This window comes from Chlorocebus sabaeus, chromosome 11 (assembly GCF_047675955.1).
Source record: "Chlorocebus sabaeus isolate Y175 chromosome 11, mChlSab1.0.hap1, whole genome shotgun sequence".
Lineage (NCBI taxonomy): Eukaryota > Metazoa > Chordata > Mammalia > Primates > Cercopithecidae > Chlorocebus > Chlorocebus sabaeus.
The window spans coordinates 49,719,019-49,746,669 of record NC_132914.1 but is presented as its reverse complement, the minus strand read 5'-3'; the positions used below and the strand labels follow the sequence as shown (position 1 = coordinate 49,746,669).

General features: G+C 55.8%; 1 protein-coding gene across 5 annotated transcripts; it reads right to left on the bottom strand.

Annotated features, from left to right (window-relative positions):
• Window positions 1–291: 291 nt before the first annotated feature.
• Window positions 292–25,262, bottom strand: NR4A1 (nuclear receptor subfamily 4 group A member 1). 5 transcript variants are annotated; one of them, XM_008003314.3, is made up of 9 exons: window positions 25,125–25,262; window positions 20,356–20,475; window positions 4,902–5,779; window positions 4,664–4,783; window positions 3,953–4,082; window positions 3,467–3,618; window positions 2,853–3,055; window positions 2,582–2,760; window positions 292–1,105 (listed from the first exon to the last, which is right to left on the bottom strand). In XM_008003314.3, the coding sequence occupies exons 1-9, from the start codon at window positions 25,216–25,218 to the stop codon at window positions 849–851; spliced, it is 2,133 nt and encodes a 710-aa protein (XP_008001505.2). In that variant the 5' UTR covers window positions 25,219–25,262; the 3' UTR covers window positions 292–848. The 5 variants fall into 5 exon arrangements, with proteins under 5 accessions (XP_008001505.2, XP_037853017.1, XP_008001506.2 ...); XM_037997089.2 differs by lacking the exon at window positions 25,125–25,262 and adding an exon at window positions 18,378–18,487 and having other exon boundaries at window positions 20,356–20,449; XM_008003315.3 differs by lacking the exons at window positions 20,356–20,475; window positions 25,125–25,262 and adding an exon at window positions 8,558–8,701.
• Between the last annotated feature and the right edge of the window lie 2,389 nt (window positions 25,263–27,651).

Sequence of the window (27,651 nt, the reverse complement as noted above, 5' to 3'; positions counted from 1 at the left end):
AGAGTCCTGCAGTAACCCCTGGGCTAGTCGGCCACTGCAGGCCCCTGCAATGAGCCAGGCATGTCTAGTGGAGGCTTCCCATGTGTTAGAAATTAGTCTAAGTGCTTTGCATAACAACCTCGTGGAGCAGGTGTCATTATTATCCACCTTTTACAAATAAGTACACTGAGGCCTGACAGCTCAGACTGGTAACATCCAAGTTTCATCTTGAGCGACCCATCTCTTATGTAATGATGAGGTGTGCCTGGTGGGGGAGTGGGGAGCGGGCATCAGAGACAGACTGAATCCCAGTTCCAGCTACATGTCTATTTTTTATTCAATATATTAAATATATTAATCAGAAAAGTCACATACTATAAATCCAGGAAAATACACAAATATAAATGTCAGAATCTGTCATTTGTCTTCTTCCTAGAGTGACAGTTTATGTACATGTGGAAGAAGGGTAGGAAGAGAGAGCCAGCAAGAGGCTGGAAAGGCTGCCCAGGTGGGTGGGGCCCATCCCTTCCTCCCAACCCCACTCCCACTTCAAGCTCTTTCTTCCTGTATTTACAGCAGCACTGGGCTTATTTACAGCACGGCGCTATGTGTTAAAAACGGTTTATCTTACAAAAAACATAAAGGCCAGGGCCAGGCTGGGGGAATAAGACAAATCGTGGGGTCACCCCCATGAATGCATCCCCTCCCCAAGGGCTTGAGCTCCCTGCCAACCTCCTGGAGCAGGTGAGAAGGTGGAGTCATTCTGCAGCGCAGGCCCAGGCTTGGGGGTGCTCTGGGGGTCCGTGGACTAAAGGCACGTGGGGTGGCGTATGAGAGTGCACATGTGCACACGTGTTCCCAGGCGGGAGTCAGAAGGGCAGCGTGTCCATGAAGATCTTGTCGATGATGGGTGGAGGGGGCACCAAGTCCTCCAACTTGAGGTAGAATATACGCTGCAGGCCCTGGGTGCACAGGGTCCGGAGCTCGGGCAGTTTGCCCAACAGACGTGACAGGCAGCTGGCCGGCTGGGGCTCGCCTGCCACAGCTGCCACGTGCTCCTTCAAGCAGCTGGCGATGCGGTTCTGCAGCTCCTCCACCCGCCGCGGCTCCTGCAGCCCATGCCGGTCTGCGGGGAGTGTACGGGATTAGCCACACATCTGACAACCAGGCCTCCAAAGCCCCAGCCTCCCCAGGCCCCTAAAACTGCTGCCCCGACCACCCCTCAGGCTCTGCTGGCACTTCACAAAAGCGCGTTCACATGTTGGCCATTAGTAAGCATCATCACAAGTCTGAGAAGCAGTAACCGTCATTATCCTCATACTCCAAGTGAGAACCCAAGGCCCAGGAGGCTAATGACTTGCCCAGGGTCATAAATGGGAAATAAAATCCTAACCGAGGTTTTCCGGCTAGATCATTGGGTTTTTAAAATCTAGACTGTTCTGAGAAACCCAGCCTCAGAACTCAACACCCCTCAGCCCAAAGTACCTCTGATTGTGTTCTATATAGTTGGGTCCCCTGTGCAATTTAAGTGAAAAAAGGAACGAGGGTGGATTCTTTCCTTTAAAAAACAGAGATCTGAAAACCTCTGCATTCAACACCAGATTCCATCCTGCAGAACTACATTTACATAAAGTCCAAAACAGGCACAGCCAATCTGATCTGCACTGTCAGAAGTCACAGTGAAGGGCTGGGCGTGGTGGCTTATGCCTGTAATCCCAGCACTTTAGGAGGCTGAGGCAGGAGAATAACTTGAGCCCAGGAGTTTGAGACCAACCTGGGCAACATAGTGAGGTACCATCTTACTTTTTAAAATTTTTAAATAAAAAGTAGTGGTTACCCTTGGGGAAGGCAAATGACTGGAAGGGGCATAATAATGGGTTCTGGGGGGCAGTTATGTGCTCTTTCTTGACCAAGGCACTGGTTGGGTAAGTGTGGTTTATAAAAATTTACCATTTGTGTACTTTTCTATATGCAGCAAAATTGACAGGAAGGTTTTCAAAACAAGCCAATACCCTTGGCCAGGCGTGGTGGCTTACAACTGTAATCCCAGCACCTTGGGAGGCAGAGGTGGGAGGATCATGAGGTCAGGAGATTGAGACCATCCTGGCCAATATGGTGAAACCCCATCTCTACTAAAAATACAAAAAACTAGCCGGGCGAGGTGGCGGGCGCCTGTAGTCCCAGCTACTCGGGAGGCTGAGGCAGGAGAATGGTGTGAACCCGGGAGGCGGAGCTTGCAGTGAGCTGAGATCACGCCACTGTACTCCAGCCTGGGCGACAGAGCGAGACTCCATCTCAAAACAACAACAACAACAACAACAACAAACAAGCCAATACCCTAGGCCACATACATGACACCTGCAGTCTAGATCCTGGCAGTCTGGGACCAAAGGCTGTCTTGGGCTTTAGAGCTGGATGCAGCTGAGCCCATCTCCAATTCCTATGGTCCCTACTTTACTGTTGGTATGAGCCCGGGGCAGTGCAGGGGCCCAGAAAGTGCTAGATCCCAGCTCACCAAACTCCCTGGGACAGTGCCCTCCTGAGAACCAGTCAACTCCCTGACACCCACTCCCTTGGACCTGGTGTGGTGCTGGTCACTCACCGGTGATGAGGACAAGAGCAGAGAGGCAGGCGAAGGCAGGGACATCGACAACCAAGCTGTGCAGGGACCTTGAGAAGGCCAGGATGCTGTCAATCCAGTCGCCGAAGCCACGGGCACACTGCAGCCGGTGTAGCACCAGGCCTGAGCAGAAGATGAGCTTGCCCTCTCCTGGCTTAGACCTGGCAGGCAGATGGGCACGAAGAGCGATCAGGGTGGTTCACAGGCAGGGGTATCAGGGAAAGGGGCTGAGCAGACAGTCGGCAGCTCTCACCTGTATGCCAGGCGGAGGATGAAGAGCTCCAGGAAGGCTGACTCCAGCAACAGGTCCTGGTCAGCTGGTGACAGCTCAGCAAAGCCAGGGATCTTCTCCGCCCACTTGCGGATGACCTCCAGAGAACCGGAGAGCAGGTCGTAGAACTGCTGTACATCCCCAGCATCTTCCTTCCCAAAGCGGGGCAGCACCAGCTCCTGAAACTAGGAGGATGGTCCAGTGGGGTCAGCACCCCAGGCAGGGTCCTGCACCCACTGCCACATACGGCTGTGTCAGACACTTGGATGCCAGATCCTGGGAGTGGGAGTGGATGTGAGATCCTCCCCAGGCTCTCGCTTGCCAAGTCTCACATATTAACCCAGGGCTGCAGCTGCCAACAGGACATATTTTTCTAATTGGCCACCTGCCTGAGGGGTTGCATTTTCCCATCTGGTCAGCCCAGAGGGGGCTCCTCCCTTTGATCTATCAAACTGGAGGGGGTAGCTTTTCTTTCTTTCTTTTTTAAACTTCCTTTCTCATTCTATCCTTCTGGAGGGGACAGCTCTCCTAACATGCACAAAGGCACTGCATGTGCTCATAGCCCTCCCCGAGGCAGGCACGGGGTGGGACCTCACCTTGGAGTAGTCCAGTTTGGCAGTGCTGGGCCCTGAGTCCAGGTGTGCACGGACCAGGGAAGTGAGGAGATTGGCAGGGGAGGCATCTGGAGGCTGCTTGGGTTTTGAAGGTAGCCGGCCCCGCCGCCCCTTCAGGCTGTCTGTTCGGACAACTGCAAAGGAACGGGTAGGGGTGAGGAAGGAAGGGATCTGAGGAAGGGCCTCTCAGCCCAAGCCGCGCACACCACTGCTGAGATGCGCCCCACCGAGTCCCTAGGACCCAAAGCCCCTGAGATCCAAGGTACCCTACAGGGACCTCCCCCTGCCACCACCCTCACAATCCAGGCAGGTGTAGGCTGCCTCCCTCCAAGGCCTGGGGTTCAGAGATGGGATGGAAATAAGACGTGCCCTCCCCTGGGTCATCCAGGGCAGAAGCCTGGGAACCCTGCTGGTCCCACTCCAATCAAGCCTACCCTTGCCCCGCTGGGCTGCACCCCAGCCACATACCTTCCTTCACCATGCCCACCGCCAGGCACTTCTGGAAGCGGCAGAACTGGCAGCGGTTTCGCCGCCTCTTGTCCACAGGGCAGTCCTTGTTAGCCAGGCAGATGTACTTGGCGTTTTTCTGCACTGTGCGCTGGGTGGGGGGGCAACACGGAACAGGCTGTCAAGAGTGTGGGGTGGGGAGGGGGGAGCCTAGGGGAGAGGACCGTCCAGATCCTGCTGCCATTGCAGACAAAAGCACTCTCTGTTCACAGCTATTTTTCTAACATTTGGGTGGCAAGGGAGGGAGAGCTAGGGGGTTGGGGGGAGAGAAAAGTCTTGAAGACATTGGGGGAGGTTTCTCCCTCTGAGGAAGACCCCAGGACACAATATCGGGGACCAGGGTCTCTCCGGCAGTCCAGACACCTGTATTTTTTCATGGGCTCTTGTCCGCCTGCCCTCTCCCTAGGGCAGACAGGAGAGGGCCAAAGGGCTGGGGGTGGGGACGGGAAGTTAAGCAGGCACCATCGCTGGGACAAACACACAGCCTGTTCCCAAGTCCACCCCTAGTCCTCAAGAACCAAACCCTCCGCCGGGATCCTTTCATCTCACGCCAGGAACATGAGACCGTGAGGGCACCCCTTCCCACTAGAACCTTGAGTTGGGGGAGGACAGGCAGAGAAAAACCAGAGGCTGGCCAGGCACCCCTGCAGCCCATATCTGCCCATATCTTACCCCTCCCTCCAGCTCTGTGCAATCCCATGGGCCCCTGAGTGTCCTGTCGAATGAAAGCTTCCAGCCCTGGCATCTATGGGTCTCCAGGAAGGCAGCCCACCTGGCAGGGCTGACCCCGTCCTGCAGGACAGAACTTAGCTGGGAGGAGAATCCAGGGGGTGACCACAGGTCCCAATGGGATGAGAGGCCAGCCTCTCTCCATTTCCAACAAAAAGCCCCACCCGGGGCCGCGCAGTACCTTGAAGAAGCCCTTGCAGCCCTCGCAGGTGCGGACACCATAATGCTGGCATGACGCGTTGTCCCCACACACAGCACAGCGGCCTTCAGTTCCACCTGGGGCCCCGCTCCGGGTCTTGGTTGAGGTCACGGGTGCATCTAGTATCCCCGAGCCCTCAAGGTGTGGAGAAGTGGGTGCCAAACCTGGGAAGGCGGTCGGCATGGAATAGCTCTCTCCCTCCCCCAGCTGGTGGGTGGCCTGTGAGGGGAACAACTTCAGGGGGCTCTGGGCCAGGCTGGGGCTGGGACCAGTGGGAGGACTGAAGGAAAAGAAGGCTGGAGGCTGTGGGGGCCCAGACGCTTTGGGCAGCTGCTCTGTCCATGCCCGCAAGCCTTCGTAAGTCTGGCTGGGCGAGAAGTGGCCGAATGAGCCATCCCAGGGAGAGAGCTGGGGCGGCTGGAAGCTGGGCGTGGACGGTGATGGGGCCGAGCAGGGGCTGCCATAGTAGTCAGAGCCACTGGAGGACAGGGCCTCATCCACTGGGCCGCTCAGGGGGCCGGGGTAGCAGCCGTACACCTGGAAGTCCTCGAATTTGAAGGAGGCAGAGGCAGGGGAGGTGGCTGAGGACGAGGATGTGGAGGAGGCCGAGGAGGAGGCTGAGGAGCATGGCTGAACTGTTCCCGGCAGCTGGTAGAGGAAGGTGTCAAACTCTCCTGTGTAGCCGTCCATGAAGGTGCTGAAGCTGGGCAGGGCAGTGGGGGCAGCGGGGGCCGCCTCAGGGCTGGCCAGGTCCATGGTGGGCTTGATGAACTCAGGGGTCAGGGGGTCGCTTGCCAGGTGGTCACGGGGTCCTGGACTCGGTGCTGGTGTCCCATATTGGGCTTGGATACAGGGCATCTCTGGAGAGAGAGGAGACCCCAGGGAGGGAAAGGAGAGTCAGTGAGAGAAGCCTATAGCCTGGTCTCAAAGTATTTGGGCCCCAGAGCAGCAAGGTGGCAGGAATCCCAGCCTAAAGATGGGACAGAGGCATCAGGACCAGAGCACCCAGGAATCCTGACCCCTGGCCTGAGTACCGTCTCGACTTAGATGCCACAAAGCCCCTGGGCAGCGGCCCAGCATGAGTGGGCTCCGTCAGAAGGCCAGCCACACCCTAGTCAGCCTGGGAACCCTAGGGGAGGCATCCAGCCAGCATTTCTCTGCTGGAACAGGGGGAAGCTGTGTTCCTCTAGCCCCCTGACCCTCCCGCCCCCCCCACCCGGGGAAGGCGTGGTGGGGGCTGGGAAAAGGGTGAGTGGGAGAGGCAGCTCAGCAAAGCCTCAGCCCAGCTCCCAGGAGCAGCTCCCTGGGTTGTTTCGCCAACCAGGCACTTCCTGGGAATACTCCCAGGCACATCCCAGCCTCTGCAAAGCCCCTTTTCTCCTCCCCTCGCAGTGCCTAGGAAGAAAGACATCGTGGAAATGGAAGAGGAGCAGGGAGTGAAAGCCCAGTTGCCTAAGAAGGCAGCCTAACGCAGAGGCCTTAGCCTGTCCCCCATTTCCACCCCAACCCTGTACACTGAGCAAAGGCAGCAGATCCCAAACCCACCCCAATCCTGCCATCTGGGGCTGGGAAGCCACTCTGCACTGCCCAAGATGCTCCCAGAAGCAAAGAGGAAGGCAGCCTAGGCCTCCTCATCAGTAACCTGGCTCCAGACCTTTAAAGGCCATTTGCTGGGGACAGGGGAAGGGGGAGGAAGGAGACCACAGCCCCCTGGACTCCCAGGAGAATGGACAACAGTACCTAAAAAGAATGTTCTGCTGCCCCCAGTTATTTTAATAAGAGAACTGTGAGAGTCCAGCAGAAGACTTAAGGTGGCTATGCAGGAAGGAGAAGCCTGCTGGTGGGTGGGTGGAAGACATTCTGCCCCTCCACTAAATCGGGGTCTGTGCCCTGAAGAATCCAGGGGCTCAGGCAAAGGGGGTTACACACCCCCAGTCCCAAGGAGCCTGAAGAGAGCCTGAACAGAGATAGCATCATTCAGGCAGATCCTCACATTCACAGAATGGTCAAAAAATAACGCAGAGGAGGCTCCAGGACAGTCTCCCTCCCAACCTCCATGTCTGGGGTCTGCATAACTCCGGCCTCACCAGTCAAAGAGGGAAGCTGGAGAAGAAATCAAGCAGGAACAGAGAGTACCATAATCAAGGGGTGCAGTGATGGGGGTAAAGCCTGTCACCACCTCCTGGCCAAGAACCCAGTTAGTCCTCTCTGGTTCTAGCCTTTCTTCTAACTCCACGGGCCCTGAACAGGGCACCTCCACCCCTAGCCTGACATTCACATAACCAACCAAGACAACAGAGACCCTCGTAGCTCGGGCCCCATCCACCCAGTGGCACCAGTCCACAGGCATGCAGCACCCTGCAAGAGGTGAGGGTGGCCACATCTGCCTACACTAGGACAGCCTGGGCAGGGATGGGCTGGGGGTGAAGGAGGAAAGACAGCAGTTGGGCAGAACTGGGCGTTCGTTCCTGCCTTATTCAAATCCTGTTTCTCCACCTGGACGTCCCACATCCGGATCAACCCCCATCAATCCCTCCCCCTTCATGCAGGTTCTTAACAACACAAGATACGACCTACATCTAGCCTCATGGGAAGGGGGAGCAGTCCCACAGGAGGAGGAAGAGGCGGGGTTGAAGGAGGGAGTGGGGAGAATCCGGCTTCAGGCAGGTCCTGGCAACAATGTGGCTTGCACCTGTTCTGCTGAACAAGCCTCAGGCTGCACCCTACCTATAAGATCCAACAAGGACTACTGAGGGAGGGGGCATAGCAATGATCCGCATCTGGAGCTGGAATGGTTGGGAGGTATCCTCTAGGCAGCACTGTCCCAAGACTCCAACACTGGCAACTTCTATCCAGGATCCCCAAGGACAAGGGTTTCCACCTCTCTTTGTCTGTCTGTCTCTTATACACACACACACACACACACACACACACACACACACACACACAACCATCCAAGCCCCAGCGAAATCAATCCTCCCTGTGCTTCCAGAGACCCTGCCCCTGATCCCAAGAAGTCTCCTTTATTCAATACAGAGCAAGCAGCCCTCCACAGCTCGGTCACCAAGCCAGTCACTTCCTTCAGTGATCCGGAGGCTTCCTAACGCACCTCAGACAGAAAGTTCAGGGTGGGGAACCCCTGCCAAGTCAGCCACAGCTGAAAACAACTGGGGCACTGGGAGGGGGCTGACAGGCTGGGAGGAAGAAGAGCCTTTTGGAAACCCAATCCCAGTTGGAGTCGTATGGATCCCCAGCAGCACCAAAGCTCTGTGTACCTGTTCCCCCACGGTGTTGTGATCCCCATCCACACCCACCCAAGTTCAGAGCACCGTGCGCCCAGTTGGGCACCCTAGGAGACTGAACTAAGGCCAGCCGCCTGCTGGACAAGCCCCTACTCCCGGCGCCAACCCCAACTCCCTGTGGCTTCCACCTTGCAGGTAGTCAACCTCCCCTACCTCCTACTCCGCACTCCGTAGTTTCCAGTTTGACCTGGGTTCTCATCCCGTTGCACTAGAGCTGCACACTACACCCGCCCTCCTGCATGCTGGCCCCACGACATCCTTTCTGCCCGCGTGTACACCCATCTCCCTCATGCACCACCCCTAAAAACAGATGCACATTCCCCGAAGGGAACCTACCCGGCCGGCTCCCGCTGCCCCTGCCCGGACCGGCGCCCCGAGTCGCAGCCTGGTCCCTGGTCCCGTGTGCGCTCCCGAAGTTCTTCTGTGCACTCCCCCAACTTTCGCAGCCTCAGCCACTGGGACTCCCCGGGCGAGCCCGACCCTCCTCTTAAGCACTCCGTGACGCACGGGGAGGGGCGGGGGCGCCACTGACGCAGGCCGCCCGGCGAGCTTTGGCCATACAAGGGCGCGGGGGGCGGTGCGGTTCCGGCGGGAGGCGGCCAGGGGGAGGCGCGGCCCGGGGAGCCCGAGGGGGCGGGGCGAGGAGGGGGGGCCTGGAATGTCTGCGCGCGTGACGCACGCGGGGTTCCATTGACGCAGGGAGCGCGGATTGTTTGATCTATAAATAGGTTCCTCGCGCCCGCCGCGCCCGCTAAAAATAGCAACTCCCAGGCCCACTAGGCTCCCCGCACCGGACCCGGGTCCCAGCTGGGGGCCCCCAGGTCCAAAATAACCAGCGGGAGGGCCAGCGCCCGAGAAGGGGCGCTGTAGAGACGCGGCCGTGGGGCTTCCCCGGACGAGGATCTCCTCACCCTCCAGCTGCTCCTGGGAGCCAACCGCGCCCGGTCCCTCTGGCTCCCTCCGAGCCCAGCCCCGCCTTTGCACCTTTCTGGAGCCCTAGGGTGTCGCTGCTGCCGCTGCTGGGCGGTCAGGACAGGCCGTGGGCTGGGACAGGCAACTTGGACACACCCTGGGGAGCCTGCGCCCTCACCTCAGCCCTAGGCGCAGCTAGTGCACAGGACGCGGCTTCCCCAGCAGGATCTCAGGCTGAGAGGCTGCCCCTGAGACGTCAGAGCCCCCTCTTAGTCCCTCCAGGCAGTCTCCCTACACAGGACCTTCTGGAGGGCACTGGTCGGCCAGGCCCAAGCTCGGGCCAACAGCTCCGGCTCCGCTCCACAAGCTGAACTTGGTTTTGCACCGTCCCTTCCCCAGCCCCTTACAGGGGGAGTGCACCCTACTTGGGAAATTACCGAATTTCAGAACCGGGCGGAGCCTGAGAAATCTTTTCAAACTTGTGCGAACTCTTCCCCATTTTATAAATAAACAGGCTCAGAGAAATAATGGCACTTGCTGAAGGTCACACAGCCAAGTAGTGGCACACGGGTGGAACCCAGGGCCACAGACTGCATCTCTAGGGATCTCTCCACGCCTCTTATCAATCCCCCTCCCCCTGTCCACATCAGAGAGCACCGGCAGCTCTGACCAGTCATCACCTGCCCGGTGGAGTGCGGAACAGTCCGCCAGGGCCCTGCTGGGCACAGACCAGGCTTCAGCCACCTGGAGCTTTCCCTGGTTTGGCCGTCACCCGTCCACCCTGATCTCTCCTGAGCCTGGGGAGCCCTCATGGCAAGGTAAGAGAGGGAAGGGAATTAAAAAAAAAAAAAAAAAAACCCACAAGGAAAAGAGAGCCCTGCCACCCCACTGCAACCCCCAACCATTCCCCTTCTTCCCATGTAAGTCAATATCCATGAGTTTCTGCTTCCACTGAGCCTGCACCCACCCACCCTGTTCTCACCTCATCTGGTCACCCCATAGGACTTCCTCTGCCCTGGAGGCTCTGCCTGCTCCTGATTTCCGCCCTCAACCCCCATCACAGGTTTCCCACACCCTCGTCTCCAGCCCCCGCTTCTGCCCACTCAAAGGTCCCACAAGCACCTCAAATTTCAGCTGTTCCAGACAGAGCCTGTCATTTCTGCACCCCCTGCCTGCCACCTAATCTCTGCTCCTGATGCCCCATTTGCAACTCTTCATTGTTTCCTGAAATTCTTTTTTGGAACATCTCTTGGGTCCTTTCCTCTCCCCATTTTTGTTTTGTTGTTTTTGAGATAAGGTCTTGTTCTGTCGCCCAGCCTGGAGTGCAGTGGCACGATTATGGCTTACTGCAGCCTCGACCTCCCAGGCTCAAGCCTCTTGCCTTGGCTTCCCAAAGTGCTGGGATTACAGGCATAAGCCACTGCACTCAGCCTCTCCCACTTTCCTACTGCCAGCCACAGCCCACGCCTCACTGGTCCCACAGACCAACTGCCTGCGCACAGTGACCACTCCTTGCCCACACCCATGAAGACTATCCAGTAGCCTGCCTATCTTCTCTTTCTAAAGCCTCACTGTCGACCACAGATGGAGCAGTCTTCATACAGTTGACCCTTGAACAACACGTTTGAATTGTGTAGGTCCACTTATATGGGGATTTGGGGATTTTTTCAATCCAACATGGATCCAAAAACCCACATATACAGAGGGCCGACTTTTAGTATGTGCAGGTTCCACGGGGCCAACAGTGGGACTTGAGTATTCACAGTACAAGTTGGGATGGCCGGGCGCGGTGGCTCAAGCCTGTAATCCCAGCACTTTGGGAGGCCAAGACGGGCGGATCACGAGGTCAGGAGATTGAGACCATCCTGGCTAACACGGTGAAACCCCGTCTCTACTAAAAAATACAAAAAACTAGCCGGGCGAGGTGGCGGGCGCCTGTAGTCCCAGCTACTCGGGAGGCTGAGGCAGGAGAATGGCGTAAACCCGGGAGGCGGAGCTTGCAGTGAGCTGAGATCCAGCCACTGCACTCCAGCCTGGGCGACAGAGTGAGACTCCGCCTCAAAAAAAAAAAAAAAAAAAAAAAACACACACACACACAGTACAGGTTGGGGTCCTGGAGCCAACTCCCTTCATATACTGAGGGGTGACTGTAATGCTGATGGCCTTCAGTGATCTGGTCAGAACCTGACAGAACCCTCCATCCCAGCATACAGTCTCAACGTGAATGCGTCTGCAGAGAGCTCTGGGTTGCCCCAAACCATCTTCCTTCAAGGCCACTGGTTGAGCGTGAAGTGTGGACAGGATGCTGCCAATTGGACCCATCCAGGATCCCCACCTCATTTCAGCCAAAGTTTTGCTTTTCTTTCTCTTAGGCTTTTCCATAAGATTTTGTTTGTTTTTGTTTTTTGAGACGGAGTCTTGCTCAGTCGCCCAGGCTGGAGTGCAGTGGCCGGATTGCAGCTCACTGCAAGCTCCGCCCCCCCAGGTTCACGCCATTCTCCTGCCTCAGCCTCCCGAGTAGCTGGGACTACAGGCGCCTGCCACTACGCCCGGCTAATTTTTCTGTATTTTTAGTAGAGACGGGGTTTCACTGTGTTAGCCAGGATGGTCTCGATCTCCTGACCTCGTGATCCGCCCGTCTCGGCCTCCCAAAGTGCTGGGATTACAGGCGTGAGCCACCGCGCCCGGCCAAGATTTTGCTTGGATTTTGCGGAATCCTTTTGTGGAAAATGACTCCACAGCTTAAAAAAAAAAAAGGTTTAAAACCACGTATAGAATTCAAGTCCTCCCATTTTGCAGATTAGGAGACAAGGATTCCAAGAGGAGCTGCACCTTGCTCAGGAGCACACAGCGTCTTGCTGGGTGGAACCGATCCCAGCTGTGTCACAGGCTGGCTTCCTCACCTAGCACCTGCTTTGCCCTGGGATGTCTCCCTCCACCCCAGCAGGGCCTTCCCTAGAAAATAAAACTAACTTTTTTTTTTGAGACAGAGCCTCGCTCTGTCGCCCAGGTTGGAGTGCAGTGGCATAATCTCAGTTCACTGCAAGCTCCACCTCCCGGGTTCACACCATTCTCCTGCCTCAGCCCCCCCAGTAGCTAGGACTACAGGTGCCCGCCACCATGCCGGCTAATTTTTTTGTATTTTTAGTAGAGATGGGGTTTCACTGTGTTAGCCAGGATGGTCTTGATCTCCTGACCTCGTGATCCGCCTGCCTCGGCCTCACAAAGTGCTGGGATTACAGGCATGAGCCACTGCGCCTGGCCAAAATAAAACCAATTTTAATAGGTAGCAAAAGATAATCAGCCAAGCCAATGTTCTTCCTGCTAACCAGCAAGAACAGGTGTGTTGTCTATGGCTTGACCAGTCTGTGCTCAATCTCCATCCTTGCTAGCTCTTGTTTTGTTTTGTTTTTTGTTTTTTTTGAGATGGAGTCTCCCTCTGTTGCCCAAGCTGGAGTGCAGTGGCGCGATCTCGGCTCACTGCAAGCTCCGCCTCCCGGGTTCCTGCCATTCTCCTGCCTCAGCCTCCCAAGTAGCTAGGACTACAGGTGCCCGCCCCCGACCAAGCCCAGCTAATTTTTTGTATTTTTAATAGAGACGGTGTTTCACTGTGTTAACCAGGATGGTCTCAATCTCCTAACCTCGTGATCCGCCTGCCTCAGCCTCCCAAAGTGCTGGGATTACAGGCGTGAGCCACCACCCCCCACCCAGCCTTGCTAGCTCTTTGAGAGTTGAACCAGCCTCAAGCTCAGGCACCCTCCTCTCCTCCTAACAACTTGGCATTTGTAAAAAGTGGCACAGACCATCCTGTGAGGTAGGCCCACCCATAAGCCTAAGGAAAACTGAGTGTGGTGAGGAGTTGTCCAGGTCCCTGGTCTGAATCTCAGCATCTAGCCTCCAGATCTGGGCCTGCAGCCCAGGCCCCACCTCCCCAAGCCGCTGCAGGTCATGAAGGCTGCAGTCCTGCTGCCCCAAAGCCTGAAGGAGGATAAGAAACTACAGCTGCCACCTGGCCATGCTTGCAGGGGTGGGGAATGGTGGGGGTGCTCAACACACCACATTCTGAAAATAAGTAAATAAGGAGAAAAAGGCAAAGTCCCTCTGTGGAAACACAGCTGGGGCCACCGATGCAGGTTCCCGTGTGGAGCACCTAGCCTAAGATAAAGGGGAGAGAGGTGAAAGGGGCTTGGGGATCCCAGGCCTTGTGGGCCCTCCAGGGAGGATGGCCTGGGCCTCTGAAAGAGTGGAGTCCAGCTAGTGGAACTTTGGAGAAAGGCACAATTGATGTGGACTTTGGGAGGCCTAAAGCAAATGCTGGTCCCAGACTGGCCAGAGACTCCCAGCAGACACCCCCCCCCAAGTCTAACCTTCAAGAACAAGGTCAGAGTGAACAGCTAATTGTCAGGGAGATGGGGTAGGAGGGAACAGGTAATAATGAGAGAGGTATCCAAAACTAGAGACAGGGACCTGAAGGTAAGGCAAGGCCATGACAACACAGAAGGGTAGGTAGAGAAGATGTCATGCTGGAAACAAGAGGCAGCCCCACCCAGTAGTCAGGCCCCCACACCACAGCCCAGCCTATCCATCTGCCCTCATCACCCCAGTTCCCCACCGACCCCATATAAGGACCTTGAGCTAAACCTTCCCATCACCCACTTTGCACATACTGTTTCACCCACTGGGCACACTGTTTCCCTTCCTCCTTTCTATTATAATCCTGCTGATCCTCCAAGACCTCAGCTTAGAGTCTGGACCAGCCCAACTCTTTTTTTTTTTTTTCCCTAAGTCACTATATCCAACTAACTCATTTATAATAAGCTCCTTCTCACTGGGAGTGGTTCAGACCTTGGCCAGGGCACTTCACATGGATTCTTCCATTTAACCCTCTCCCCAACCCTTCCAGGTTTGGAATTACAATCTGCATTGTATAAAGACAAAAACAGAGGCCCAGGGGCAGGATTGAAACTCAGGTCCCCTAACTCCCAGTTTTGTGCAGGACCCATCGGCCCTAGACTCTAACCTCCAGAGTCTGTGGCTTCTGGCCCCATGGGCCTTGAGTCTTGTAAGTGAACCACAAAACCAGGTACACACACAACCTATAAACTGAAAATGGAGGTGCCTACAATGGGGGCCTTTGTGGAAATGGACACATTCTAGTTCCCCATCTGGACGATAATCACCCAAGCATGTTCACTCTGGAAAAGTCATCAAATTGTACTTTTTTTTTTTTTTTTTGAGACAGAGTCTTGCTCTGTCACCCAGGCTGGAGTGCAGTGGCACAATCTCAGCTCACTCCAACCTCTGCCTCCTGTGTTCAAGCAATTCTCTGCCTCAGCCTCTCGAGTAGCTGGGATTACAGGTGCCCGCCAACACGCCCAGCTAATTTTTGTATTTTTAGTAGAGACGGGGTTTCACCATGTTGGTTGGGCTGGTCTTGAACTCCTGACCTCATGATTTACCTGCCTTGGCCTCCCAAAGTGCTGGGATTACGAGCCACCACGCCTGGCCAAACTATACTCTTACGACTGTACTGAAGGCTGGGCGCAGTGGCTCAAGCCTGTAATCCCAGCACTTTGGGAGGCCGAGGCGGGTGGATCATGAGGTCAGGAGATCAAGACCATCCTGGCTTACATGGTGGAACCCTGTCTCTACTAAAAATACAAAAAACTAGCTGGGCGTGGTGGCGGGCGCCTGTAGTCCCAGCTACTCAGAGGCTGAGGCGGGAGAATGGCGTGAACCCGGGAGGCGGAGTTTGCAGTGAGCCGAGATCGCGCCACTGCACTCCAGCCTGGGTGACATAGCGAGATTCCGTCTCAAAAAAAAAAGACTGTACTCCAGGCACTGTGGCTCATGCCTGAAATCCCAGCACTTTGGGAGGCCGAGGCAAGAGGACTGCTTGAGCCCAGAGTTTGAAACCAGCCTGAGCAACACAGTGAGACCCTTTCCTTACAATAAAATTTTAAAAATTAGCCAGGATGTGGTGGTGCACACTTGTAGTCCCAGCTACTTGGGAGACTGAGGTGGGAGGATTGCTTGAGCCCAGGAGTCTGAGGCTGCAATGAGCCATAATCATGCCATTATACTCCAGCCTGGGCAGCAGAGTGAGACCCTGTCTCAAAAAAAAAAAAAAAATTGTACACCTATGATGTGTGTACTTTTCTGTATTATGTTATATTCCCCCCAAAGTTTTTTTTTTGTTTGTTTGTTTTTGAGATGGTGTCTCGCTCTGTCACCCAGGCTGGAGTGCAGTGGTGTGATCTCGGCTCACTGCAAGCTCCGCCTCCCGGGTTCCCACCATTCTCCTGCCTCAGTCTCCCGAGTAGCTGGGACTACATGTGCCCGCCGCCACGCCCAGCTAATTTTTTGTATTTTTCGTAGAGACGGGGTTTCACTGTGTTAGCCAGGATGGTCTCGATCTCCTGACCTTGTGATCTGCCCGCCTTGGCCTCCCAAAGTGCTGGGATTACAGGCGTGAGCCACCGCGCCCCGCCCAAATTTTATTTTTAAATAGCCACGCCTGAATGAGAGAGACATATTTCTTCATATGGATCCAGATGCAGATGGAATTTATTGAGAACAATTCTTTCAAGTGTGTGCTTCTGAAACCACAGTGGCTGTTTCTTATTATGTATTATTTCTATCAATAGATAGAGTACAAGTACGGTTAGCAGGGAATGCAATATCTCATAGTAGAAAGGGGTCCTCCTGCTGACAACACAGTTTATTTTCTGAGCAGTTCACCAGGCCCTTACCCCTCCTAGTCAAATTTTATGGGCCCAGGGATTTATCATGTACTTAGACCCATCTCTCACCCACCAGATGTGAACACCATGAGGACAAGGGCACTGTCTCCTACCCCATGCTGGGAAGATCCTTTATATATCCTCAGTGGTAAGTAGCCCAGGGCAGGCCCCAGATGAGCAGCCAATGTCCATTGCCATTCCCCAGCCCAGAGGGTGGGGGTAGAGATGGGTAAACAGGAGATGAAGGAAGTGGAATTACACAGCCCTTTTCCCACGCTACCCCTCCACCTTGGGCTGGGCCCCGCCCCTACTAAGTAGAGGTCAGGAACTTGCCCTACTTTCACTGAGACTGTCCCCACCCATGGGCCTCCACACCCTTCCCCTGGGGTGGGCAGAAGGAGTGAGCTTCGCCTTCTCCAGCTCAGAAGTGGCCCTGGGAGCTTCCCCTCGGCCCCAGGGTCTATCGCCAGCCCTGACCTGGCCACTTCCTCTTCCTGCTCTGGCAGTGGGCAGGGGGATTTGCACTGTGGGCAGAGAAGCACTGCCTACTGCCCCGGGGGCTTCCCATGGGCAGCTCTGGGAACCAGAGGGGAAGGGTAAGGCCCAGACCCCTGGCTCTGCTCTCCTGGCCCTTGCCCAAGCCCTACCATGAGCACATGTATCATTATCTCCCCAAAACCAGCCTCCCAGGGACCCAGGCAGGCCTGCATCCCTCCCCTCAGCTCTCAGCAGGGGCCAAAGATGGAAGAGCTTTCAGAGGCATCTTTGTCCAGGAGCTAGCAAGCCTGATGTGTGACCTGAGGCCAGTCCCTTGTCCTCTCCAAGACTGCTTCCTCATCTGCCCAATGCAGACATCACCAGTCCCAGTGCTGGTAGAATTCAGTTCACAGTGGAAGGGAGAGGTTCAACATCCAAATGTAGCACTGCCTGGGGCCTGGGCTCCCCCACTGTCGTGGGAAACTTGTAATGGCAAGTGAGGGTGGAAGTCAGGAGGCAGGCAGTACCTCCAAGTCACAGGGAAGTGCTACAGGGGGATGGGTTCCAGGACCCCGACATATACCAAAATCCATGCATACTCAAGTCCCGCACTCGGCCCTGTGGAACTCGTGTCTGCAGTGGGACAACCACAGCGGCCTGCAGCAGAATCCTGGGACTGGCAGGGGCAGGAGATAGCAAGGTCCTCAGCTGGATGGGGGAGCCAGCAGCCCTCCTGCTCCAGGAACTACAAACAGTAACCCCATCTCTACTTCTCCCATTCCTGGGCTGAGTGAGAGGAAATGAGAGTGTGCCCAGCGATGTGGCTCTACCCAGCACTGGGAGAATTCCAGACTCTGTATGCAGCAAGTGGTCAATTAATACTCTGGAGAGAGCCAGTTAATTAAGGAGGTCAGGGTATGGCCACAGAGGCTATCTTCAGTCCAGTGATTTCTCTACCCCTTCCTCCCTCCCTCTCAGGCCAGAAGAAATTAACATACAGCACAAAAGAATAAGATCAGGCTTCAGGAACAACAGCCAGACGGGGCTGGAAAACGCTGACAAGATCACGGAGTTCCTTTGGGAAAGGTTGGCCCACGCCTTGAACCTCCCTCGGTTTCCCCCTCAGTCTGTTCAGCTCCTGGCCAGCTCTCTTCTCCTCTCACCTTGGAGGGTCTCCCACCACCTTGCAGAACATCAACACCCACCAAATTCCCTTGCCTCTGTCCAAGGTCTCCACCCAGCTCATGCGGGCAAAATTTCAAATTCCAAAATAAAAACCCTCTGATAACGAGTCCCAGCCGGAAAGACTGATGCACTTTCCTATTGTTAAAGTATTTTTAGTCACAGGCTCTGGATTCGTTTAGAGACTCACGTTCAGAAAGGGGAAAAAATTTTTTTGAGAACTGGGAAGGAGAGCACAGGAGCCTCCCACGTAAGGAGCTGCTGCCTGTTCCATGCTGGGCCAGAGTCCCTGGCCCAGGTCCCGGAGCGTGTTTGTGGCAAGCTGGTTGGCAGACTTGCCAGACCTCTCTCCAGCTCTGCTTCTCAGGCACCCAAAGCAGCTGGGAGGCCCGGCAAGGGGGACAGGCCAGGGGCTGAGGGCTCAGCAGGGCACCAAGCCCCTGGCCCAGCCATTCAGTCCCAACTAGTGGGGGCTCAGGGGCCCCCACTCAGAAGCCAATCCTGAGATACCCCAATGGACACCAAACTTGCCACAGTGACCAGTGCCTCATCCAGATGGGGCGGACAGGAGAGGAAGACGGACCCTGTGGGGAAGCTCTGAGGAAGGAGCTAGACCGCATCACCTGTCTCTGTCCACCTCTCCCAGTTCTCAGTCACAGCGTTCACAAGTCCAACTACCGTCATCCAGCTGTGGTCAAGCTGCACACTCATGCCTCCAACTGTTGGCCACCCTTGCTTCCTCCCTGCAGCCCAAGGCCAAAGGGTTTGGCATGACAGTCGCAATGGGAAAAAATCCAAACAGCCCAGCTCCCATTCCTCAATGTCCCCGTCCCAAGACTCACCAGCTTCCTCCTCACGATCTGCTTTGACCCTGGACAAAGGTCCTGGACAACTGCACGAAGGGAGAATCCCAAGATTGGTTGGGGGCTCTTTCTGGCAGCCTCAGGGAGCCCTGTGGGGAGAGACGTGCTGCCCAGCCAGCCTATCCTCGCAGCCGAGGCCGGGCAGCAGCTGAGCAGGCTCTGGATGTGGTGCTGCCTCCAAGCCGGCGTGTCCTCCTCTGTTTATATAGCAGAAACCAGAGCCGGCCTCTGGGGATGGGGGGAGCCACTTTGGGCCCTCTTGGCTGGGCCTGACTTTGGCCCAGGTCAGCAAGAGCCCAAAATAGTCAGCTGACGGGAGCCCCGGCATGAGCGTGACCCTGGGCCCGTGCCCGGGCCTGGCAGACAGGTGCCCACGTCACAAGACCAGCAGCTCTAGCACTCATGGGGCCCCGGTTGGCAGCCCCTCAGGGTGGCCTTGGCAGTGTATCTGGCATGGGAGTTCCACCCAATCACCACCATCACCCAGACAACGAGGTAAACACAAGGAATTCTGCCCACCAAGGCTGCTGTGTACCCAGAGGGAGAGCTGGGTGCTTAGGAAGCTGGGTCTGGACTGGGGGTGGATGTGGGGGCCGAGTTGAGGGAGGGACACCTGGCCACTGCTGTCATCTACATTCACGTGCCTCCCAAGTCCAGATCTCCAGCTGACCAGAGAACACCTGCCTCTTACAGTAATTCCTCTCCCTGTCTTCGGCCAGAGGTTGGTGGTACAGCGCCTGCTGCCATTGGGAGGCCAGGTGCACACCCAGCCCCGCCCCTAGAACAGGAGGCCCTGCTTCCCAGGGCTTCCCCCTTCCCTCCAGGCTGGGACCAGACATCCCATCCTCCCCACCCCAGCCACCTCTCCAAGGCTCTCTGCACCCTGAACGCTGACCCCCTGTGAGGCAACAGTGTTTGGGAAGCTGAGGGAGATATTGAGCCAGCGCCTGCTTCATCCGGGATCTCTCAAGGCCTGGGAGGGCTGCTGCTCAGAGATGGCCCTCTTCCAGGGAAGAAGGAAGGGAATCTCATGGCCCCTGTCTGTCTGGGGTGTAAGGCAGAGCTCCAGCTCCTTTAAGCACAGAACTAGGACTACAGTGCCCTTGGCCCCATCTCATGTCCCCAGGAAAGGCCTGCTGGAAATCCCATTCCCGTCGTCCACCTCTGAGTCCCAAATCAGTGTGGGCCTTCTCTGGAAGCACCCTCAGTCAAGGAAGTTATGTCCTCCACCATCAGACCAGGTGCCAGTGCTTGCCAGCTACCCAGGAGGCATGGTTCTGGGCTTGGCTCTACACATCCTTACTGCAGGACCCCTGGAAAAGTCATTTCTCCCTTCTGTACCTCAGTATCCTCTTCTGTAAGTGGAGGAGATGTGCTAGATCACAAGTAGTGGAAGGGCTGTCCCTGCCTTCCCATTCACAGAGGCCACCCCACACACCACAGACTCCATAGGCCCTCAGGCCTGCCGCAGTAAGGAGGGGCAGGCACCGTGCTTTCCATGAGGGAGTGGAGGTCCCGGCCTTCCCTTCATGCACTCACCTGGAGAAGTGTCTATACCCGGGAGACAGGCCAGTTCCCCACTGCCACGTCTGCTCCATGATGCTCCCAGCCCAGTCCCCAGATACCCTATTCCACCCTATCTGCTTCCTAGAACCAGGCACATGCCGCCTTGGGAGCAGCTGTCATCCCCTATTCCTACCAGCCCATGTCACCTGGGCCCAGAGCCCTCCAGCCTATCCTGCCAAGAAAATAAGGCTTCCCCAGTCCCCACACCCACATTACCCCCACCTCTGAAGAAATCAGATCCCCCACACTGAACAGCACCTCGGCTGCCACCTCTGCGGGGTTTCCCCTCCATCCCCCTAACCACATCCGCTTTGGGCAGCTCCACCCCCACCTCTGCCCCCCAACCCCACCTGCTGGAGGGGTGTACAAAGGACAATAGCAGAACACTTACCACGCTGGATGGACCAACAGGCCTTGGCCAACCACATTATCCTGTCAGCTGTCAGGGCCCAGGAGAAGGCACCAGGCTGCCTGGGAGGGGCAGGGCCTGGCCTCTGTCCATGGTGGAGGCCTACAGAGGGAGAGTCGATGTGAGTGAAGAGAAACCAGCCAGCAAGCACATTCCCTGGAGACAGCATGGCCAGGACACACAGGAATGGGAGCAGTGGCAGGATCCAGGCCGCAAAAGGGGGACAAGCCATCCCAAGGACCTCCCTGGGTTAGGCATCAGAGCCTGGGGGCCCAAGCCCCAGGCAATCTGCTTCCAGGAGTGTAGGGTGTGGCCAGGAGCTGCTGACAGCATCTGGGGCATTTCAGAGCCATATAAACACATCAGCATCTAGTCCCTCCACCTCATACCCTTCTCTGATGTGCACAAAAGGGCATGTTGCAGGCACAGGAAGGGAGCTATTGTGAGGATAGAGCGGAATACCCCTCTCTCCTTAAGGGCCTCTAGTTTGGCCCCTAAAGCCTCAGAGGCCCCCAAAAGGCAAGGGTTTCACTCAGAGTAGAGTGGATGTGGGATCCCAGACTGTGTGGGTTCAAATCCTAGCTCCACTGCTTATCACCTTGGGCAAATTACATCATCTCTTTGTACCTCATGCTCCTCATCTGTAAAAATGATGACATCTCTAAAATTAACAATCACAGGGTTATCAGCAGGCTTTTAAAACAGTTTGTTTTTTTTTTTTTTTTTTTTTGAGACGGAGTCTTGCTTTGTCGCCCAGGCTGGAGTGCAGTGGCACCATCTTGGCTCACTGAAAGCTCCGCCTCCCGGGTTCACACCATTCTCCTGCCTCAGCCTCTGAGTAGCTGGGACTACAGGCGCCCGCCACCTCGCCCGGCTAATTTTTTGTATTTTTAGTAGAGACGGGGTTTCACCGTATTAGCCAGGATGGTCTCAATCTCCTGACCTTGTGATCCGCCCACCTCGGCCTCCCAAAGTGCTGGGATTACAGGCGTGAGCCACCGCGCCCGGCTAAAAAAAGTTAATGTGTAAAAGACTTAGGACAGTGCTAGATACACATATCTGCTACATATCATTATTAGGAGAAGTTCAATGAGGACACACACATAAAAGCTAGCCACAGACCCTGGTTCCTAGTCCAAGGCACCCTGGGCACCTGGCCTCTCCTTCCAGGGTGGAAGCCAACTATGTGCCTCACCCCACACCCCAGCCTCTTCAGCTCTCCCCTAACCCCATTCAGCTAGGGTACCTTGACCCACATCTCTCCTTCTCTTCCTCCACCCACTCCAGTGCTCTCTCCTCTCGACTACACTCCAGAGTGAGGGCAGGACCAGGCCTTCACTGGCTATTGGACTGCCCTTAAGACCGAGATGAGGTCTGGGAAAAGAGAAGGAGATGATGGGAGCTAGGAGGGACAAAGAGGAGGAGGACCCCAGAGGGTGGGCAATGGGCTTCCTCGTCCTCCTGACCTCTGCCCAAGGTCTACAGGCCAAGGGGAGGACCTCTGGCCCACAGTACCCAGGCTCTCCCCTTACGACATTACCAGCACCCCGCCCTCCCGATCCTGTGGGTATGATGGGGAGCAGGAAAAGGCCACAGGAAAGAAGGAGGGAAGGGAGGGCAGACTGGAACATCTGGAGCACCTTTAACCCTAAACAGAAAGCAAGACGAGGCTTCCAATCTGCCCCAGCCCATGGACTACACCTGCTTTCCAGGATGACAGTGTCATCCTCCCATCCCCCGGAAACTGGTCTATAATTTCCCCCAGCCTTGTCGTTTCTCCCTACCAGCCCACTGCTGAGGAGGAAGGGTAGGGAGGGCCAAATACCACCTACCATAATCAGGCCCAACCTGAGCACCCAGGTCTTCCCCATCTGGTCCTCAGAACAGGGGCCAGAGTCTGGCACTTGGTGGTGCCCACAAATGATTTTAGCATCTTCAAGCAGGTATCTGTTTCCCTGCCTGCTCCAGATCAAAATGCCCCCCTCAATAGTCACACCACAAGCATTTACTGAGGACCCCCTGGAAGCCAGGCAGCGTGCCCCGAACCACAGGAGAGCCAAGAATGAGCACACCAAGATCCCAGAGCCCCAGGATCTGATAAGGGATGAACCAAGGTCAAGGACAATCTGCACTGGGCAGAGGGCAAACCAAAGGCTGAGTGGGCTTGGTGGAGAAAGTGACCCCCCAAAATGGGGTGGACCATCAGGCCAGATTTCAGTCCCCAGTTCCTGCTCCCCACCAACCTCATTTCCCAGCCATTCACTGTGGTCCCGTCACATGGGCCTTCTCTCCCCACTCAGGTCCTCTGCATCCACCGTTCCCTCTGCCCAGAACTGGCTCTTCCTGATCAACCAGGTTTCCATTCCCATGTCACCTCCCTGAACAGCTTGCACCCCCACCCCACCACACTAGCCTGATTTTTATTCATCAGAGGTCTAATGTTCACATCTGTTCACTGGTTTATTACCTGTCTACCCAACCAGAATGTAAGGATGCTGTCCATCTCAATCACTGCAGAATCTGCAGTCTCTCAACTCTGCTCAGCACTGGCAGGTGCTCAGTAAGCGTGCGTAGAAAGGTGGGGGGTGCACATGCCTGCATTGGAGCTGTGCTGGGAGGAAGGTCAGCTAGGTGGGGACAGCATTCCAGCTCAAGAGCTGTCCCTTCCATTTGGGGGCAGATCCAAGAGCCAGAGCGTTCTTCCTTATGTTGAATCACATCCCTGACTCTAAAAGTCCCTGGATCCCAGCTGTCCCCTGCACTGGCCCACAGGAAGCCTCATTCTAGTCCTTCCTAGCAAGTATTTTAGTCTTTTCTTAACTAAACTGCCCCTTGCAACAGGACACCGCTGACAGGCCCTCTGCCTGACAGGCCCTGGTGGCCTCCTGAGTACAAGCTCTACATTGGCCAATATTCCTACCCAGAAATGGGAATATTACTACTATTAGCAATAACAACAGCCGCTAATATTTGTTAAACAACATGTGCCAGATACATTAAGCACTTTACATGCATTTTCTCATTTCAGCCTCACAATGCTATGAGGAAGGGATTATTATTACAAACATTTTACCAATGAGGAAACTAAGGCCCAGAAAGAAATGTTAAGCAACTTGCCGAAGATCACACAGCTAGGAATTGGCAAAACTGAGATTAGAACCCAGGGAGCCTAACCAAGGAGTCCAGAATCAGGCATTCTTGCTCCCCCTACCGCCCACTTGGACCTGTGTAGTGGATGGAGGCTTCACACTGCACAGAGCAGTCCCACAGCCTCCGCCCAGGGAGCAGCTCAGAAGCTAAGGGCCTGGGTTCCTGGGCCTTTGAGTCAGGCACAGGGCCTGAACTCCTCAGCTGACTTTCTTAAGTCCAGCAGAGGCCTCAGCACAGGCCTCATCAGTCACATTCACATTGTTAATCTCGGCCCATCCTTCTGACCAGTTGCCTTCAATTAGAATCTTGATTTTATACTGTGCACTTGTCATTCCTCACAGCTCTGCATGACTACAAGGAGTCGGCTGACTTCCTTTTTAAGTCTTTATCCAAGTCACTGATCTTAAACGTTCACTTGGAGTAGGTCTAGGAGCAAGTCTTGTAGCCCCACCACTAGGGCTCCAGGCCAGGCTGACAACAGACCCCAAATCCATCAGCACCCACTGGGCATAACTGTTGTGAAACCGACCTCTGCTCAGCCTGCGTTTTCCCAATGTGCCGCTAATACTAGCCCCACATCCAAATTAACAATTCACTGTAAACCACCTCTGTAGCATTTCCCCTATCCACCAGGTCATCTATCAAAAACGAAGGCATAAAAACGATATGAGCCTGCCAGGCGCGGTGGCTCACGCCTGTAATGTCAGCACTTTGGGAGGCCGAGGCGGGCGGATCACAAGGTCAGCAGTTCGAGACCAGTCTAGCCAATATGGTGAAACCCTGTCTCTACTAAAAATACAAACATTAGCCAGGCGTGGTGGCGGGCGCCTGTAGTCCCAGCTACTGGGGAGGCTGAGGCAGAAGACTCACTTGAACCCGGGAGATGGAGGTTGCAGTGAGCCGAGATCACACCACTGCACTCCAGCCTGGGCAACAGCGCGAGACTTCATTTCAAAAAAAAAAAGGTGGGGGGGGTAGGTTGTGGAGGAGAATGAGCCAAGTCAGGGAACTGCGTCCTGTCCTCAACACAGACCACCATGGTAAGGAGGTCTGGAAATACCGCGCCCCCACCCCTCCCAATACAAGGAGGGAAGATGTTGCGGCAAAAAAACCCAAAACAACAACAACAAAAAACACGCCTGGAGACACAAGCCCCAAGTCCTAATCCCCAGCTCCGCCTGATTCCACGAGACCCCCAACCTTGGTTTCTTGACTCAGTCCCGTGAAGGGGTTGCATGGCGCAGCATCCGTCCCTCTCGGCTGGGTCTCCTGGTAGACTCCTGGAAGCTCCCGCGCTCCTGGAACCGGTTCCCGCAGCCGGCGGGGAAATGGAAGGAATTTCTCTGGCCTGGCCACCTCCAGCGCCCCTCGTGGGCCAAACCCCACCCTTGGCGGGCTGGGGAGAGAAAGCCTTGGCCGTCGCCCTTGGGGGCTGACTCTGAGCCAGCAAGTTCCGCTGGGAATCCAGTCCCTCCGCCGACTCCCCAGTTTCCAAGCGGGACTCCGGCGTGGCCCTGAGACCGCCCCAAGGCATCCACCAAAGACCCGAGATTGCCCAGCCTTTCCGGGGCCCACCTCCCGCCACACCGGCGGCCCCTCACCTGGCCCCGCGGGCTCCTCTAGCCTCTCCACTCCTGCTTTCCGGGGTCGCGCACCAGCAGGCCCTGAGCTGCTCTGCCCCGCAGGGGCGCCCATGCCTGGAGGCCGGGGGTCGCGGGCGCCGCGCTGGGACCCCGCCAGTTCCACCGCCGCCGCCTCGCGCTCCTGCAGCCGCGCCGCCGCCGCTCGGCGCCCCCCGCCCCCAGGAAGCCCCCCACCCGCAGTTCCGGCCTCGCCGCGCCCCCCGCCCCCGCGCCCCCGCGCCCCCGCGCCCGCGGCCGCCCGCGCGCTGTCCCAGCCCCGGCGCGCCTCCCCCGGCGGGCGGGGCGGGGACCGTGACGCGTGCCCATTGACGTCTCCGGAATCCCGGCGGCGGCGGCCGACGCAGCCTCATCAATGGGGCTAAAAATAGCTGCGCCCGGAATAGCCGCGAGCGCCCCGCCCCGCGGCTCCCCCTACGCCGCACACTCGGTTACATAACCCGCGGCCAGAGCCGGGGAGCTGGTTCTCAGGTGAGGGTGCCGAGGCCTCGCTCACACCTCCCGAGGCGGCGCACCTGGGGCTAGGTTATAAATAAACTTACCCGGGGCTTCCCCAGGAAGAGGTGGAAAGAGAGAGGCCCAGAGAGACTCGGTGGCGGCCGAAAGTCACACAGCGATTCGGCTGCTGGCGAAGGCAGGGCCTGGCCTTTTGAGTCTGCGGGCGCCCTGCCTGCATCGCTTGGCATTCATGCCATCCCAAGGGCAAGGAACCCAGGTAGTAGAGTACCCAGCTTCCACACGAGAAGGCAGCTTACAGAAAAATAGGACTTCCTCCTTAAGAGGGCACTGCCCGAGGTGGTGGTGCAGGCCCCGGCAAAGCCCAGATGATGGATTCACTGATCTGGCTGCTCCCATACCACTGTGTGACCTAGGGCAGTCACTTGACCTCTCTGAGCCTCAGCTTCATCATCTCTAAAACAAAGATGATATGATGAGATTATCCACCCTATCTGGCTGTCAGGATGATAACAGCTGTGGAGGTGCCTTGTACACAGTAGACCCTGAGGGTTAGTTCTCCCTGCTCTCCTCAATCCACAAGAGTGTTTAATGCACTCAGAGACCCACCACCGTGGCCAGGAAGCCCTGGAAGGCCCACCCTCCTCTGACCAGAGTCTCCAGGCCCAGGCTTCCACGGTAAGAATCTTCCTGGGGGTGCAGGCACTTGGAAGGTTTCTCTCTCCCATGTGACTGGAGCCCTCTTTGGAAATGGGAGAATCATCCTGTCCTGAGCAAATCCTTCTCCCCCATCAGCTGCCCACTCAGGAGAGGCTGGTCAGGAAGGCCAGCTTAAGGTTGGAGCAACGGTGTTGGGGCTGGCTGGGTGGGTGGGGTTTGGGGTTACCATCTCTGTTCCTATACCTCCATACAGGCAAGGTCATTGGGGAACACCCATTAGGGAGGATCCAGTCATGTGCTCTGCTGTGCCAGCCACTAGTCCCTGCTCCCTTTTGGAGCCACCTTAAATTATGAGCATGCTATACAATCTCCAGCACCCAGGCCAGGCCCCACGCAGCAAAGAATCTCTTCTGTGCTCAAAATTCTCCAAAAGAGGCCCCACACCTCCACTCAGCCCTCATTCCAGGGGCTGCATTCCTCTCTCCACCCCGCTGCCCACCCCCAGAAATCCTTTGCAGGACCAATCCTAAACTCTTAGCGCAACTCGGAATTCCCTTTCTCTCATTCTTCATAATGATCCCAAGAACCTCTGGTTTGTCTCAAAATCACTTCCCAAGAACCTGTACATTTCTCTCCCAGGTTCAAGTATTAGGTCAATTTACAGATAAAGAAACTGAGGCTTCAAAAATGACAAGGTGTCAGGGTGGGGTAAAGGGACAGGCTTTTCCTCACTCACCCTGTGTCCTCTTTCCTACCCCAGCAGTTCCTTTCCGATGGGCTTCTTAGAGGAGCAGCTACCCCACCCCCTCTTTTCCTTTCTTTTTCCAGAAGTCTAACTTTTGAAATACATTTTAAAATATTTGCCTGTGTGGGAGAAATACATTTATTTAGACAGGAAGGGAAAAAAAGGGCTCAGTTACCAGTTTTTCCATGAAGGCTTCCAGCCCACAGAGGTCTCTCCTTTCCATAAATACTTTCAGCATAACTTGTCTTTATTATATATTCTCCTATTTATAATCAAATAAAACATATTCTAAAATGTGGAATGCCAGAACACGCACACTTAGGGTGGCATGTGGAGGCGGCGTGAGATGGTGGAAGAAGCAGTCTCTAGAGGTCTGGGATGGACACTGGTTGTCAGAGGACTGAACAGCTGTGGAGGTGCCTTGTACACAGCAGGCACTCAGAGTTAGTTCTCCTCCCTGCTCTGCCCTAGGAATCTGATTTCCCACAAGAGGCTCTATCTCTTAGCAGCTGTGTGACTTCAGGGAAGTTACTTGCCCTCTCTGGGCTTCAGTTTTCTCACCTCAAACACAAAGATAAGAAACCTATCTCACAGGGTTGCCATGAGAGTGTCTGTTTGATAGCAGAC